This window comes from Dendrobates tinctorius, unplaced genomic scaffold, assembly GCF_039654945.1.
Source record: "Dendrobates tinctorius isolate UK_male_01 unplaced genomic scaffold, ASM3965494v1 ptg000025l, whole genome shotgun sequence".
Classification (NCBI taxonomy): Eukaryota; Metazoa; Chordata; class Amphibia; order Anura; family Dendrobatidae; genus Dendrobates; species Dendrobates tinctorius.
In genome coordinates this window covers 13,963,473-13,978,984 of record NW_027361693.1, presented here as the reverse complement: position 1 = coordinate 13,978,984, position 15,512 = coordinate 13,963,473, and the positions used below count along the sequence as shown (strand labels likewise).

Genomic DNA, 15,512 nt, shown 5'->3' with positions numbered 1-15,512 from the left:
GCAATGTATAAGCAGTTCACTGTTAATGATGATTATAAAATACCCAAGAATCTTGAAGTATGACAGGCTATGTTCCATCCTTTTTGTTTTATAGCTTCATTCTGACTTGGACAAAGGTATTGGATCGGTGAAATATACCCTCTTAGGTGATGGAGCTGGAACAATTTTTACAATTGATGACACTACAGGTGATATACATGCTATTAGAAGTCTGGATAGAGAAGAAAAAACATTCTATACATTACGTGCTCAAGCTGTGGATATAGTCACAGGAAAACCAGTGGAGCCAGAATCTGAATTCATTGTCAAAGTTCAGGACATTAATGATAATGAACCAAAGTTTTTGGATGGTCCTTATGTTGCCAGCGTTCCGGAAATGTCTCCAGTCGGTGAGTAAAATATTGGTGTTTGGTCATCACTAAGTTTCATTACATTAAATATTATTACAATAACACTATATTTCAGAAGTATTTATTGGACCATAAAAGTCAATTTTTCTAAATGCATTTAAATGGCTTTTGGACTTTAAAAAAATAAATGTAGTATTACATAAAGAAGAAACCTACACTTTTTCTTCTTATTCCAGCATAACCACTGGGGACAGACATTGCAGTGGTCACATGTGCATAAACTTATGCAGAGACCATAAATGACTAGAGTCTGGAAATATGTGTATCTTTGTACTGTGTTAGCCAGTAGATGGAAAAATATTCACTGAGGACTCTCAATTCTGAATATTTTTGGAGTCTGGAAGAAATTTTTAGCATCTGCTTCATAAGGTTTTTCCTTTCCTCTGTGTCAACATTTTAGATTATGAGGTGACCTGGATGGATTTGGGTCTTCTTTTACCTTTTAAACTGTAAAGGACAACCAAAGAAGCAGTGCTTAAGTCAGTCAGGGATTAAACGGGATAGTATAGGTTATTTTATACTATTTCCTCTTCTGTTTGATTTAAAAAAAATATGAAAAATGTGACAATACAGTGAAGGGGCTATCCTCTACTCAGGCAACCTCTTCTCAATCACTATGTTTTCCGCAAATAACATAATAACACCTATACTCATCTCCAGTGCTTGCACCGATTCAGTGGTGTTGGAACTGGCTCTCCTGGGGTTTGTGTGACATTGTCATGTGAGCCCTGGGGCAAATCAGCATCCATTTCACTGTCCCTCCTTCAGACAAATTAAAAATATCTGGAGTGACTGAGAGATGCAGCTGCTCCCTCAGTTCCTCTGAATGTCTGATTTGTCCGACGAAGGGGATAGTGAAGCAGCTGACGATTGGCCGAACGTATCACTAATATGTGAGCACTTGGAGGGCCAGTGCTGACATCACTGGAATGGTGCCATCACTGGAGATCACTATAAGTGTTTTCATTTTACTTGGTAGAAACAAAGAGATTGAGAAGGGATTGTCGGAGTAGTAGACATCCCCTTTATGTATTCCATTATCACAACATCTTATCTTTTAGATTATGAAATCTGTGTAACTGATGTGCTTGCAGGTAACTACTAAGTGTTCCCTTCCATTAAATCTGATAGTCAAGGATATATAAATCCTCAACTTATTGGAAACAGGAACATTTCAATTAGTCAAACAGGGTTGCAGAAAAGTGAGTCATACAAATCATTAGAAGCTTGTATTCTAAATAAATGTGGTGATGGAAAACATATGCATGTTAGAAACACCTTATGTTTAATGCATTAAGTTGACTGGTATGTAACTACATAGAAAATCATCCCATATCTTGTTTAAAGCAGCAGTATTGCAAAATCTGGGGAACCACCGATTAGAGCTGATTGATAGACTTACAGCAAACAGTAACAGTAAAAGCAATACTGTTATAATAAATATTACTTATTCATAGACATAAATAATATACAGTGTAATAAACTGTACAAAGAAAGCAGATTTTTTTTACTAACATAGCACACATATAAATGTAAAGAGGGTAAGTGTTGAATATTTATGCTAAGAGACTCCAGCATGCAGAACAGGTGGGATTTGCCTTTGGCAACACACACAGCAATAAAGTTGAAAACCCTTTGAGAAATGATTATACTGAGGAGGGGGCCATTACAGAAAAGAAATATGAAGGGTAATTTTATGAAGAGATTATACAGTTGTAGCCAAAAGTATTGACACCCCTGCAATTCTGTCAGATAATACTCAGTTTCTTCCTGAAAATGATTGCAAACACAAATTCTTTGGTATTATTATCTTCATTTAATTTGTTTAGCTCTAGCTCAGAGAGATTGAAGGGAGAGTTTCTGTGAACAGCAACTTTAAAGTCTTGCCACAAATTCTCAATGAGATTTAGGTCTGGACTGTAACTGGGCCATTCAAAAACATGAATATGCTTTGATCGAAACCATTCCATTGTGGCAGTATGTCTTGAGAAATTTTCCTGCTGGAAGGTGAACCTTCACCCAGTCTCAAGTCTTTTGCAAGATATTCCTCTTATCAACTCTGGCTATCTTCCCTGCTCCTGTTGAAGAAAATTATCCTCACACCATTATTGACAGTGGGGATGGTGTTTTCAGGATGATATGCAGTGTTAGTTTTCCACCACACATGGCATTTCCAGTTAACCCAAATATTCTACTTTGGTCTCATCTGACCAAAGCACATTTCACAAATACTTTCTACCTAGTGTTGGTATATCACAAAAAATCTCAATAACACACATTTAGGTTTGTGGGTTTAAAGTGAAAAAATATGAAAAACTTGACAAGACATGGATATATTTTCAAATCACTGCAGTTGAGTCTGATGGGTGTATTCAATTTTGCATCAACTAATTTGAGTAAAGATGAAGTTTTTAATGAAAATAATTTTCGTAACCTTAATTTCATGTTATGGGTTAAAAATGTTCTATCTCAGTCTTGCAATTTTGCATTTTGTGAGATATTGATTAAAATCTTACTTTACACAGGGGATGTTCTCATTAATGATAAGCACTGCATGCATATGTGAGTTCATATTTTAAATCCTCAAAGAATCATATATATATTTGTATATTATTTATTATTACACTTTGCTTACATGTGCTATCTTATTCCGCAGCGCTTTACATACATTATCATCACTGTCCCCAGCGGGGCTCAAAATCTAAATTCCCTATCGATATGTCTTTGAATATGTATGTAGTTATGTGAAAAAAGTTTTCCCTTTTCCTGATATCCCATTCTTTTGCAGGAACTGGGCAAACACTTTTTCTTACATCACCAGCACTGTAAATATCTATGCTTATGTCTATAGATAGATAGTGTCATGATCTCAGTGCGGGTTTGACTCACACACGTGGGGTTAATGTTTGGAACCAGTGCTGATGACTGGCATTTCTGGGGTTAAAGGTTGTGATCCCGGTGCAGGCTTACCTGCACACCTGGGGCTATGATTGTGGCCTCTCCCTGGTTCTGGGGGAGGCTTCTTATAGCCTCAGGACGCTCCCATCCCTGTCAGTTATACTCTTGCCCTTGGCATTGTGTGGTGACCCCTGAGTGTGTTTGTGCTGTGTTCTGGTTACTTGATTCTCTGTGTATGACTCGGTCTGTTCTCTGGATATCGCTTTGGATTCTGCCTGGTACCATATAAGTCTGTTTGGTTTTGACCTCTGCTTGGCCCTGATTATCCGCTCTGTCTCCTCCCTGGTACTGTACTGTGATCCTGTGTATGACCTTTGGCTTTGTCTGACCTCCCATCTGTTTATCTCTCCTGTACCTCGCTGGTCTGTACTGTGCATAACCTCTGCTTTGCTTGGACTCTGAGTTCTCTTCCTTCTCTGTGTGCAGGACGCTAAGCCCCGCCCCCTTGCAGTCACATGACCATTCACATGACCATAGGTCCTATGCTGGCTTCCTAAACTTCAGCATCCACAGGTCCTGTGCATCGGTACTTTCTGGCTGTACCTGACCCCGGTACCCCTACATTGCGGGTGAGTCACTGCTCATCGGAGGCTGCACGCCGGCGCTGACACTCAGGACACGCGCACTGGCTCAGTGAGCAAGTACAGTGCGGTGTTCCTGACAGATAGATAGATACTGCAGATATTTTCATTAAACAATTGTGGCTATATGTGTTTGATTCTAGTATACTAAAATTAACATAGGTTGCAGTTGATTTGTCATATTGCATCTGTGGTATTGACTTGCTCCATATTGCCTATAGATTAGAAAAGTTTGGGGTTTCTTCTTATCAGACAGGGCAAGATATAGGTACAGCTTGCTACTTATAGATGTCTTTTTTGTTTTTTGACTGTAGAGGCACATGGTAAGATAACATTCTCCTTTGTTATAGCCTTTAAATAATTAATGTGTTTGATGTGTCATACTAATGATGGATTTTTTCAAGAATTAACTATTATCAAGCAGCAGCACAAATGATAATAAAGCAATACTATTCTGTCAGCGCTTCTCTTCCCTGGACTAGTCCTGCTTTGGATCTTCTAATCAAGCTTCCCTGTGTGTGATTGACAGTGGAACAACTGAAATTTAGATTGTCATAAGGGTCCCGCCATACTGGGAAGTGAATGCAGGCTATAAATTATACTCTAAGTGCTGTAAATAGAAGATGCAAAGCCAGACTGCTCTGGGAAAGAGATTTTCCTCTCAACTAGTCCTGACTCATTAGCATATACGATGCTGCAGGATAAAAGTTGATTGAAGAAAGATTGGTATGGCAACACACCTTAATAGAATAAAGGACATTGTATATATACCTCTATAGTAGTGGTTTAGGAGCAGATAGATTCCCTTTATTTAGCCAGGCTGAATATAGCTAGTTTTAAGAGATAAAATTGAAAAATAAAATTATGTAGGGGTGGAATATTTTGAAAATGCATGATTGACCTATAACTATTTGAACAGATCATTTCATGGTACATTAAAAAGAGATGTAAGCTGTGGAAATGAAATCATGATGTCCCCTGACCATAGGTCATACTGTATATTTTTGTAAAACATAGAATATGACAAACGTATAAAGATAAGTCAAGAATAGTTTCTTCCTAGGACTGTAATGAGGTTATAAATGATAACACACATAATATGTAATTTTAGAATGAAAAAACAAACAAATTTATCCTTAAGGCCCAAAATAGCTGTGTTCTTTGGGTTCTTAACAGTGCAAACACCCTGGCACTGTTCGTAGTCACCTGGCAGCTCCAAAAAGCAAACTACAAACAGGCTTGGTGCTAGATACTATATTTCCCAGAGCTCAGGGGTTTCCCTGGCCTTCACCCTTTAGCCCCCGTATGGGGTTCTGGATGTACACAGGAGTCTCTGGGCAAGGTCCACAGAGTCTTCTGCAGTTCCGAGCCATAAGTTTGCACGAAATATAGTCAGGTAGCCAGGTGAGATCCAGGAGGTCACAAGAACAGATTCGTAAGACAAGAAGATGGTCAAAATTCAATCTGAGGTCAGATAACAGGAGGAATCAAGAAAACAGCAGAAGCAAGGACTAAAGCACAAGTCTTGTAGAAAAAATAAATTACTGGTAGTGAAAGTAAGAGACCCAAGTGTTTCAGTAGCAGGCAGCTCCATCCAAGGATCTCAGAAAGAAGTAATGAAGACACCAGACAATTAACCCCATAATTACCTGATCTAGTGGTACCACAAGTCCAAGGAATAAAACAGGACCAATGCTGTCACGCATAGCCCACAACAGAGCACAGTGTCGCCTAAAGGCTGAATAAGGAACAAAAGGGATGGGAGCCGGCACAGATGTTACACATGCGTACAAATGAGCTATAACAACTATAAATGGTATCCAAAAGAGAAGCCAATTCTGGTGGAGGCAGGTAGCTGTACACTGAATAAATTTAGTGTGCCAGTCTTGATCCAGGGTCTGCAGAAGTAAAATTCACCAAATTCATCAACTTGTGTCTCCTAATGAATTTTGAACATATTCTAGCAGCATTTTGAATGTCACACTTGATACAGAATCTGGTGGAGCTAGTGGAACCAAATTAATGAAAGAAACCCAAGACTCCTAATGAATGTGCTTGTGCCTCTTCATAGATTTAGCACCTCTTTCAGCTTCCATAAATGTACTCTAGATCATGCCCATGCAGCTAAGCTACAACTAGTCTTCAAAAAGTTGGTGAAGCTGGGGAAAACACCTGCAAAAACTCACCATATTTTCAAAATTTTCACGGTTTTATATTGCAAACTGTTTGATGAATCAGGCTCACTATAATGTATTAGAATTCTGCCATTTTATACATGTACAGCAGAAATGCAGCTCTGACTTATGAGCTGAAACTGATGTTAACCCATTCATGACCAATGACGCCACATAGGCGTCATGAAAACTGGTACCAATCTGACCAGTGACGCCTATGTGGCGTCATGACTTTAACGCCCCCCTGCGGGTCGGGTGACCAAGGTCACTGAAAGGTCACCCGACCCGCAGATACAGGGGGCTTTGTGCTTCGCCCCCACGTGGCTACGATTGCTCTGATTGGCTGTTAAAAGTGAAACAGCCAATCAGAGTGATAGTAATATTTAATCAATGAAAATTTATGAAATATTACAATCCAGCCATGTCCGATGCTGCTGTAGCATCGGACATGGCTGGTGACACCGATCCGACCCCCCCATGGTTAACGGGGGCAATTTGCCCCCCGCCACTGAATGACAGCGGCGATGTGCCGCCGCTGTCATCATCTGCCCCCCGCCTTCCCTCCGCTCCACCCTCCTTCCGATCACCCCCCTCCCACCCCCGGTACTCACCGAGTGCCGCTATGGCTCCCGGTGTCCCACGGTCCTGGACCATGGGCGCCGCCATATTGGAAAATGGCGGGCACATGCGCAGTGCGCACGCCGGCTGCAATTTCCTTTCATTCATTTTGTTCACTGTGATAAACTCTCACAGTGATCAAAATAGAATGAAAAGTAAATAAACCCCCCATTTATCACCCCCCATAGGCAGAAACAACTAATAAAATAAAGAAATTGTTTTTATTTTTCCATTAGGGTTAGGGTTAGGGTTGGAACGAGGGTTAGGGTTGGAAAGAGGATTAGGGTTAGGGTTGGAAAGAGGGTTAGGTTTGGAAATAGGGTTAGGGTTGGAATTAGGGTTAGGGTTGGAATTAGGGTTAGGGTTAGGGTGGAATTAGGGTTAGGGTTGGAATTAGGGTTAGGGTTGGAATTAGAGTTAGAATTAGAGTTAGGGTTGGAATTAAGGTTAGGCTTGTGGTTAGGGTTATGGTTAGGGTTGGGATTAGGGTTAGGGGTGTGTTGGGGTTAGGGTTATGGTTAGCGTTGGGATTAAGGTTAGGGCTGTGGTTACAGGTGTGTTGGGGTTAGGGTTGAAGTTAGAATTGAGGGGCTTCCACTGTTTAGGCACATCAGCAGGTCTCCAAACTCGACATGGTGCAACCATTGATTCTAGCCAATTTTGCGTTCAAAAAGTCAAACGGTGCTCCCTCCCTTCCAAGCCCCGACGTGTCCCCAAACAGTGGTTTACCCCAACATATGGGGCATCAGCGTACTCAGGAAAAATTGTACAACTACTTTGGGGGACTAATTTCTCCTGGTACCCTTGGGAAAATATAAAATTGGGGGCTAAAATATTATTTTTGTGGAAATTTATTTTTTTAATTTTCACGTCTCTGTGTTATAAACTTCTGTGAAGCTCTTGGGGGTTCAAAGTGCTCACTAGGCATCTAGATAAGTTCCTTGGGGGGTCTAGTTTCCAAGATGGGGTCACTTGTGGGGGTTTTCTATTGTTTAGGCACATCAGGGGCTCTGCAAACGTAACACTGACCGCAGACCATTCCATCAAAGTCTACATTTCAAAACATTCACTAATTCCATCCCAAGCCCTTACATGTGCCCAAACAATGGTTCCCCCCATATATTGGGTACCAGCTTACTCAGGACAAACTGGACAACAACTTTGGGGTCCAATTTATCCTGGTACCTTTGTGAAAAAAAAATTGCTGGCTAAAAATCATTTTTTTGAGGAAAAAAAATATTTTTTATTTTCACGGCTCTGCGTTATAAACTTCTGTGAAGCAATTGGGGGTTCAAGGTGCTCACCACACATCTAGATAAGTTCCTTGGGGGGCTAGTTTCCAAAATGGGGTCACTTGTGGGGGGTTCCACAGTTTAGGTACATCAGGGGCTCTGCAAATGTAAGATGATGTCTGCAGACCATTCCATCAAAGTCAGCATTTCATAATGTCACTACTTCTTCCTTTCCGAGCCCCAACGTGTTCCCAAACAGTGGTCCCCTCCACATATGGGGAACCAGCGTACTCAGGACAAACTGGACAACAACTATTGGGGTCCAATTTATCCTGCTACCCTTGTGAAAAAAATTGCTGGCTAAAAATCATTTTTTTGAGGAAAAAAAAATATTTTTTATTGTCACGGCTCAGAGTTATAAACTTCTGTGAAGCGCTTGGGGGTTCAAGGTGCTCACCACACATCTAGATAAGTTCCTTGGGGGGTCTAGTTTCCAAAATGGGGTCATTTGTGGGGGGCTCAACAGTTTAGGTACATCAGGGGCTGTGCAAATGTAACATAATGCCCGCAGCGCAAATCTAGATAAGATCCTTGGGGGGTCTAGCTTCCAAAATGGGGTCATTTGTGGGGGGCTCCACAGTTTAGGTACATCAGGGGCTCTGCAAATGTAACATGATGCCCACAGACCATTCCATCAAAGTCAGCATTTCAAAATGTCAATACTTCCCTTCTGAGCCCCGATGTGTGCCCAAACAGTGGTTCCCCCCACATATGGGGTACCAGTGTACTCAGGACAAACTGGACAGCAACTTTTGGCATCCACTTTATCCTGGTACCCTTGTGAAAATAAAAAATTGCGCGCTAAAAAATAATTTTTTGAGGAAAAAAATTTTTTTTTATTTTCATGGCTCTGCGTTATAAACTTTTGTGAAGCACTTGGGGGTTCAAAGTGCTCACTATGCATCTAGATAAGTTCCTTAGGGGGTCTAGTTTCCAAAATGGGGTCATTTGTGGGGGAGCTCCAATGTTTAGGTACACAGGGGCTCTCCAAACGTGACATGGTGTCCGCTAACGATTAGAAGTAATTTCCATTTCAAAAAGTCAAATGGCGCTCCTTCCCTTCTGAGCCCTGCCGTGCACCCAAACAGTGGTTCCCCCACATATGGGGTACCAGCGTACTCAGGACAAACTGGACCACAACTTTTGTGGTCCATTTTCTCCTGCTAGCCTTGTGAAAATTAAAAATAGCGTGCTAAAAAATCATTTTTGAGGAAAAAAAAAATATTTTTTATTTTCACTGCTCTGTGTTATAAACTTTTGTGAAGCACTTGGGGGTTCAAAGTACTCACCACACATCTAGATAAGTTCCATAAGAGGTCTAGTTTCCAAAATGGAGTCACTTGTGGGGGAGCTCCAATGTTTAGGTGCACAGGGGCTCTCCAAACGTGACATGGTGTCCAATAACGATTGGAGCTAATTTTCCATTCAAAAAGTCAAATGGTGCTCCTTCCCTTCCAGACCCTGCTGTATGCCCAAACAGTGGTTTATGACCACATATGAGGTATAGGTGTACTCAGGAGAAATTGCCCAACAAATTTTAGGATCCATTTTATCCTGTTGCCCATGTGAAAATGAAAAAACTGAGGCTAAAATAAAATGTTTGTGAAAAAAAGTCCTTTTTTTATGGATCAGTTTGTGAAGCACCTGAGGGTTCAAAGTGCTAACTATGCATTTAGATAAGTTCCTTTGGGGGGTCTAGTTTCCAAAATGGGGTCACTTGTGGGGGAGCTCCAATGTTTAGACACACAGGGGCTCTCCAAACGCGACATGGCAACCACTAAATATTCCGGCATATTTTCCATTCAAAAAGTCAAGTGGCGCTCCTTCCCTTCTGAGACCTGCCGCGTGCACAAACAGTGGTTTACGACCACATATGAGGTATCGGTTTACTCAGGAGAAATTGCCCAACAAACTTTAGGATCCACTTTATCCTGTTGCCCATGTGAAAATGAAAAAATTGATGCTGAAAGAAAATTTTTGTTGGAAAAATTTAAATGTCCATTTTTTCTTTCCACGTTGCTTTAGTTCCTGTGAAAGACCTGAAGGGTTAATAATCTTCTTGAATGTAGTTTTGAGTAGCTTGAGGGGTGCAGTTTTTAGAATGGTATCACTTTTGGGTATTTTCTGCCATATAGACTCCTCAAAGTGACTTCAAATGTGAGGTGGTCCCTAAAAAAATGGTTTTGTAAATTTTGTTGTAAAAATGAGAAATCGCTTGTCAACTTTTAACCCTTATAACTTCCTAACAAAAAATATTTTGTTTCCAAAATTGTTCTTATGTAAAGTAGACATGTGGGAAATGTCATTTAGTAACTATTTTGTGTCACATAACTCTCTGGTTTAACAGAATAAAAATTCAAAATTTGAAAATTGTGAAATTTTCAAAATTTTCGCCAAATTTCTGATTTTTTCACAAATAAATGCAAAAATTATCGACCTAAATTTACCACTAACATGAAGCCCAATATGTGACTAAAAAACAGTCTCAGAATCGCTAGGATCCGTTGAAGCATTCCTGAGTTATTACCTCATAAAGGGACACTGGTCAGAATTGCAAAAAATGGCCTGGTCATTAAGGTCAAAATAGGCTTGGCCATGAAGGGGTTAAAGACTGTGGTCACTTTTGATATAGAAAATGTTAGTTTATTTTTCCAAACAAAGAGAAAGACCCTGGCACTCAACAATCTTATATGTGCATTTATTCAGCAGTATAAATCAGGCATAGTCACATAGGTTGAAAGGTGCAGTAAAGGTTCTTTTGCACTACCTTGTGCTTCGTTTGCCTTTTCACCCTTAGGGTATGTGCACATGTTGCGGATTTTGATGCGGATCTGCAGCGTTTTTGGATGTGATGAATTGCATCAAATTCGCAGTGTAGTGCACTGCCAATGTTAGACAATGGTAAATTAAGAATTGCTGTGCACATTTTCTCTCTCTCTATCATATTTACAAAAATAAAGTAAGATACTGTAATTTAGACCCAAATTACCAAGTTCTCCAGTTTGCAGAATCTATTTTGATTCTATCTATAACATCATCTTGTGTCAATTTCTGCATATTCTAAGAGGTGTCGCTTGTTAAATACCAGCAAAATATTAAAATTTGACATCATCTCCATAAAAGTTCTTAACATATTCAATTCATCTGGACATGCCTTTCCCTGATGTAACAGAGTTAAAAAAAACTCCCTACATGTGACATTGGTCCTTTAGTTTTCCACTATACAAAAACCTCAAGGGCATAAGATGACATACACGGGTATTATCGACAATTTATGAATCTTGCACAATATGAAATACATTACCCATTCATAAATTGGCTGCATCCTTTAGAGTGACCACAGCAAAAATGTCTCACCAGGATCAATCTATTCAGTCAGTATTTAACTTGCTCTCATAATAACCTGTTATTATCCATGTCATCTTTCCAATTACCAGCATGCCTAAAACTCACAAATGGTTATCAACTCGCCACCTCCTCCACATACCGATTCCATTTCTATCATCTACCAATTTTACCTAATAAATGTTATTACTGTACCATATTATTATATTTATACTAGAAGAAGAACCATTGATCTCTCTCCTTATTCTTCGCCTATTAAGAAGGAATTCACAATAAATCTATTGACTATTTAAAGCCATCTCAAGGAGATTATATGTCTTGCCTCTCTAGATTAGCCTGTTGTGCAAATGTTCATTTGTTACTTTCAGTTAATAGAATTACACTAAGCTTCAATCTATAATATTGTCATTAGTTGTCAGACCTCTTGATATGCAGCTCCCACAATTATCTGAATTTCAGATTCGATTCCACTCTTGCAAAAGTGTCCTTCCCTGCTATACATGCAGAATGTGAGGTCTGTGTGTATCCATGATGCTCCTGTCTTTGCTTGCTTTCTTGTATCAGCAAATCTCCATAACTACATTTATGCATTGCAGATCTGTATGCAGATATAATTATTATTATTATTATTATTATGATTATTATTATTATTATAGCGCCATTTATTCCATGGCGCTTTACATGTGAGGAGGGCTATACATAATACATACAAGTACAGTAATCTTAAACAATACAAGTCACGACTGGTACAGGATGAGAGAGGACCCTGCCCGCGAGGGCTCACAATCTACAACGGGATGGGTGAGGATACAGTAGGCGAGGGTAGAGCTGGTCGTGCAGCGGTTTGGTGGATCAGTGGTTACTGCAATTTGTAGGCTTGTAGGAAGAGGTAGGTCTTCAGGCTCTTTTTGAAGGTTTCGATGGTAGGCGAGAGTCTGATATGTTGTGGTAGAGCGTTCCAGAGTAGAGGGGATGCGCGGGAGGAATCTTGTATGCGATTGTGGGAAGAGGAGATAAGAGGGAAGTACAGAAGGAGATCTTGTGAGGATCAGAGGTTTCGTGCAGGTAAGTACCAGGAGACTAGGTCACATATGTACGGAGGACTCAGGTTGTGGATGGCTTTGCATGTCATGATTAGGGTTTTGAACTGGAGTCTTTGGGTAATGGGGAGCCAGTGCAGGGATTGACAGAGAGGAGAGGCCGGGGAATAGCAGGGGGACAGGTGGTTTAGTCGGGCAGCAGAGTTAAGAATAGATTGGAGGGGTGCGAGAGTGTTAGAAGGGAGACCACAGAGCAGGAGGTTGCAGTAGTCAAGGCGGGAGATGATGAGGGCATGGACTAGGGTTTTTGCAGATTCTGGGTTGAGGAATGTATGGATCCGCAAAATATTTTTGAGCTGAAGTTGGCAGGAAGCGGAAAGGGCTTGGATATGTGGTTTGAAAGAGAGATCAGTGTCAAAGATAACCCCAAGGCAGCGAGCTTGTGGGACTGGAGAGAGTGGGCAGCCGTTTACTTTAATGATATAATTGCTGTCAATTTGCTCTCCTGATATATATATATATATATATATATATATATACTGCTCAAAAAAATAAAGAGAACACTTAGCAAACAAAATATAACTCCAAGTCTGTCACACTTTTGTGGAATCAACACTGATTGTGATTCAATTTCTCCTGCTGTTGTGCCTATGGAATAAACAGCAGGTAGGAATGATGGGAAGGTCACTAACATCCATATGTTGGCTCAGTAAAAGTGTCTAGTGTTCCCTTTATTCTTTTGAGCAGTATATATATATATATATATATATATATACACAAGAAAAAGCCCCTATGCTATCGTATCGGGAGTGCAGTGAAATTAACATCTGTGTATGCTTAGTGGTGCTGACAGGAGCAGCACAGGTAGAGCATGCAGCTGTGACTGTTACTGTGCATGGGTGTGAATTGCGGCCTCAAACTTCGCCTGCGCAAGTGACATACACGTCACCGCTATTCCCGCACATGCGTTGTAACGATGCAGCTGTAAGTGCGCCTGCATGGGAATAGTGGAGACATGTACTGTATATACTCGAGTATAAACTGGGTAAGCTTATTGACTCGAGTATAAGCTGGGTATGAATTGTCCCCCTGTCATGTCCTGGTATGTGTGGCTCCCCCTGTCCTTTCCTGGTATGTGTGGCTCCCCCCATCCATGTCCTGCTATGTGTGACTCCCCCATCCCTGTCCTGGTATGTGTGGCTCCCCCCTGTCCATATCCTGCTATGTTTGGCTCCCCCCATCCCTGTCCTGCTATGTGTGGCTCCCCCGTCCCTGTCCAGGTATGTGTGGCTCCCCCTATCCTGGTATGTGGCTCCCCCCATCCCTGTCCTGGCATGTCTGGCTCCCCCATCCCTTTCCTGGTATGTGTGGCTGCCCCATCTCTGTCCTGATATGTGTGGCTCCTCCCATCCTTGTCCTGCTATGTGTGGCTACCCCCGTCCCTGCCCTGGTATGTGGCATCCCCCATCCCTGTTCTATGTGTGGCTCCCCCATCCCTGCCCTGGTATGTGGGGCTCCCCCATCCCTGTCCTGGTATGTGGGGCTCCCTCCATCCCTGTCCTGGTATGTGGGGCTCCCCCCATCCCTGTCCTGGTATCAGTGGCTCCCCCGTCCTGTCCTGGTATTGTGGCTCCCCCTGTCCCTGTCCTGGTATGTGTGGCTCCCCCTCCTGTATGTATGGCTCCCTGATCCCATCCTGTATGAATGGCTCCCTGGTCCCATCCTTTATGTGTGGCTCCCTGGTCCCATCCTGTTATGAATGAGTCACCAGAGGAGGAAATAAGCAAGTTAAGTTCAGAAATAGGCAAGTTAAGTTCAGAAAACCAGATCCTATTCACAACAACTAACAGTAGCCGTGGAGCGTTCCTACGATGATCCTAGAAGCCTCGTCACAGCCGGAGAGCTAAATAAGCCTTAAGAAAGAAAGGGGAAATCTAAACTGCCCCAGAGCAGACCCCAAAGCAATAGACAGCCCCCAACATGTATTGTCGGTGAAAAAAGATGAAAACACAAACACAGACAGAAAGACAGGCAGAGCAAACGATGGGGCCCAACTAACTAGAAAGGACAGGACAGAAAAGATGCTGGCTGCAATCCGCAAAAACTCTACCAAAAATGTCCCAACACGTCTGATAGGAAAAACGTCCCTGAAGTCACTAGACTTCAAAATCCCTATGTCAGCACTCCGATATATTCTGAGGACAGAGCAAAAGAGATTAAACCGATCAGGGACAAAAATGGAAATTCAGCACAGCCCCAGCCGGGGCTGGCTGAACACAAAACTAAGTAAATCAGACAAAATCTCATGGAACAATATCAGAGCAAAACTTAGCTTTAGAAGACAGGAACTGAACTGGAGGCCAGACCTCAGAGCAGGAGAAAATCATCAGCAACCCTACAGGGCGTCGGCTGCCTTATATCCACTCAGAGATTCCTGATATCCAATCGCAATCCACCTGTTCAGGTGGCAGGTCTCTCCCATCCAAATCAGCTTCACCACCTCCTTTCACCAGCAGAGGGAGTTCATCGGACACCAAAGGTGAACCAGAAAATGAGCTCACAACACCATCCTGTATTTATGGCTCCCTGGTCACATCCTGTATGTATAGCTCCCTGGCCCCATCCTGTATGCATGGCTCCCTGGTCCCATCCTGTATGCATGGCTTGCTTGGCTCAGCTCCCCCAGTCCTCACTCATCCTCCCCTGTCCTCAGTCATCCTCCCCGGTCCTCCTCCATCCTGCCCAGTCCTCCTCCGTCCTCTTTGGTCCTCCTCGTGTGGTGGCTGCAACATTCCTGCATCTCTCTGATTTTCTGGCTTCCAGCAGCACTTCCTGTATTCAGAGGTCAGGTGATACCGCTCATTAAACTAGTGAGCATGCGCTCCACACCCATATTAATTACTTTAATGAGCGGTACCACATGACCGATGAATGCAGGAAGTACTGCTGGAAGCAGATGCAGAGACATGGCAGCCAGGAGTGGGAGAGTATGCTGTCACAGCTGCTCTCTCCTGCTGCTCCCCCTTCCCATGCTGGCTTGCTGGCTTATACTCAAGTATATACCATATGTCACTTGTGCAGGCGCAGTTCGTGG

The 15,512-nt window shown here is 42.0% G+C and overlaps 1 protein-coding gene across 2 annotated transcripts in view; it reads left to right on the top strand.

Moving 5' to 3' along the window:
• Positions 1-15,512, top strand: part of LOC141084627 (cadherin-12-like) — a 1,440,185-nt gene that overhangs the window by 1,128,259 nt on the left and 296,414 nt on the right. For both annotated transcript variants that reach the window (XM_073569451.1, XM_073569452.1), the window contains one exon: positions 95-389. In XM_073569451.1, coding sequence (XP_073425552.1) covers positions 95-389 — 295 coding nt within the window. The remainder of the gene's footprint in view (positions 1-94; positions 390-15,512) is intronic.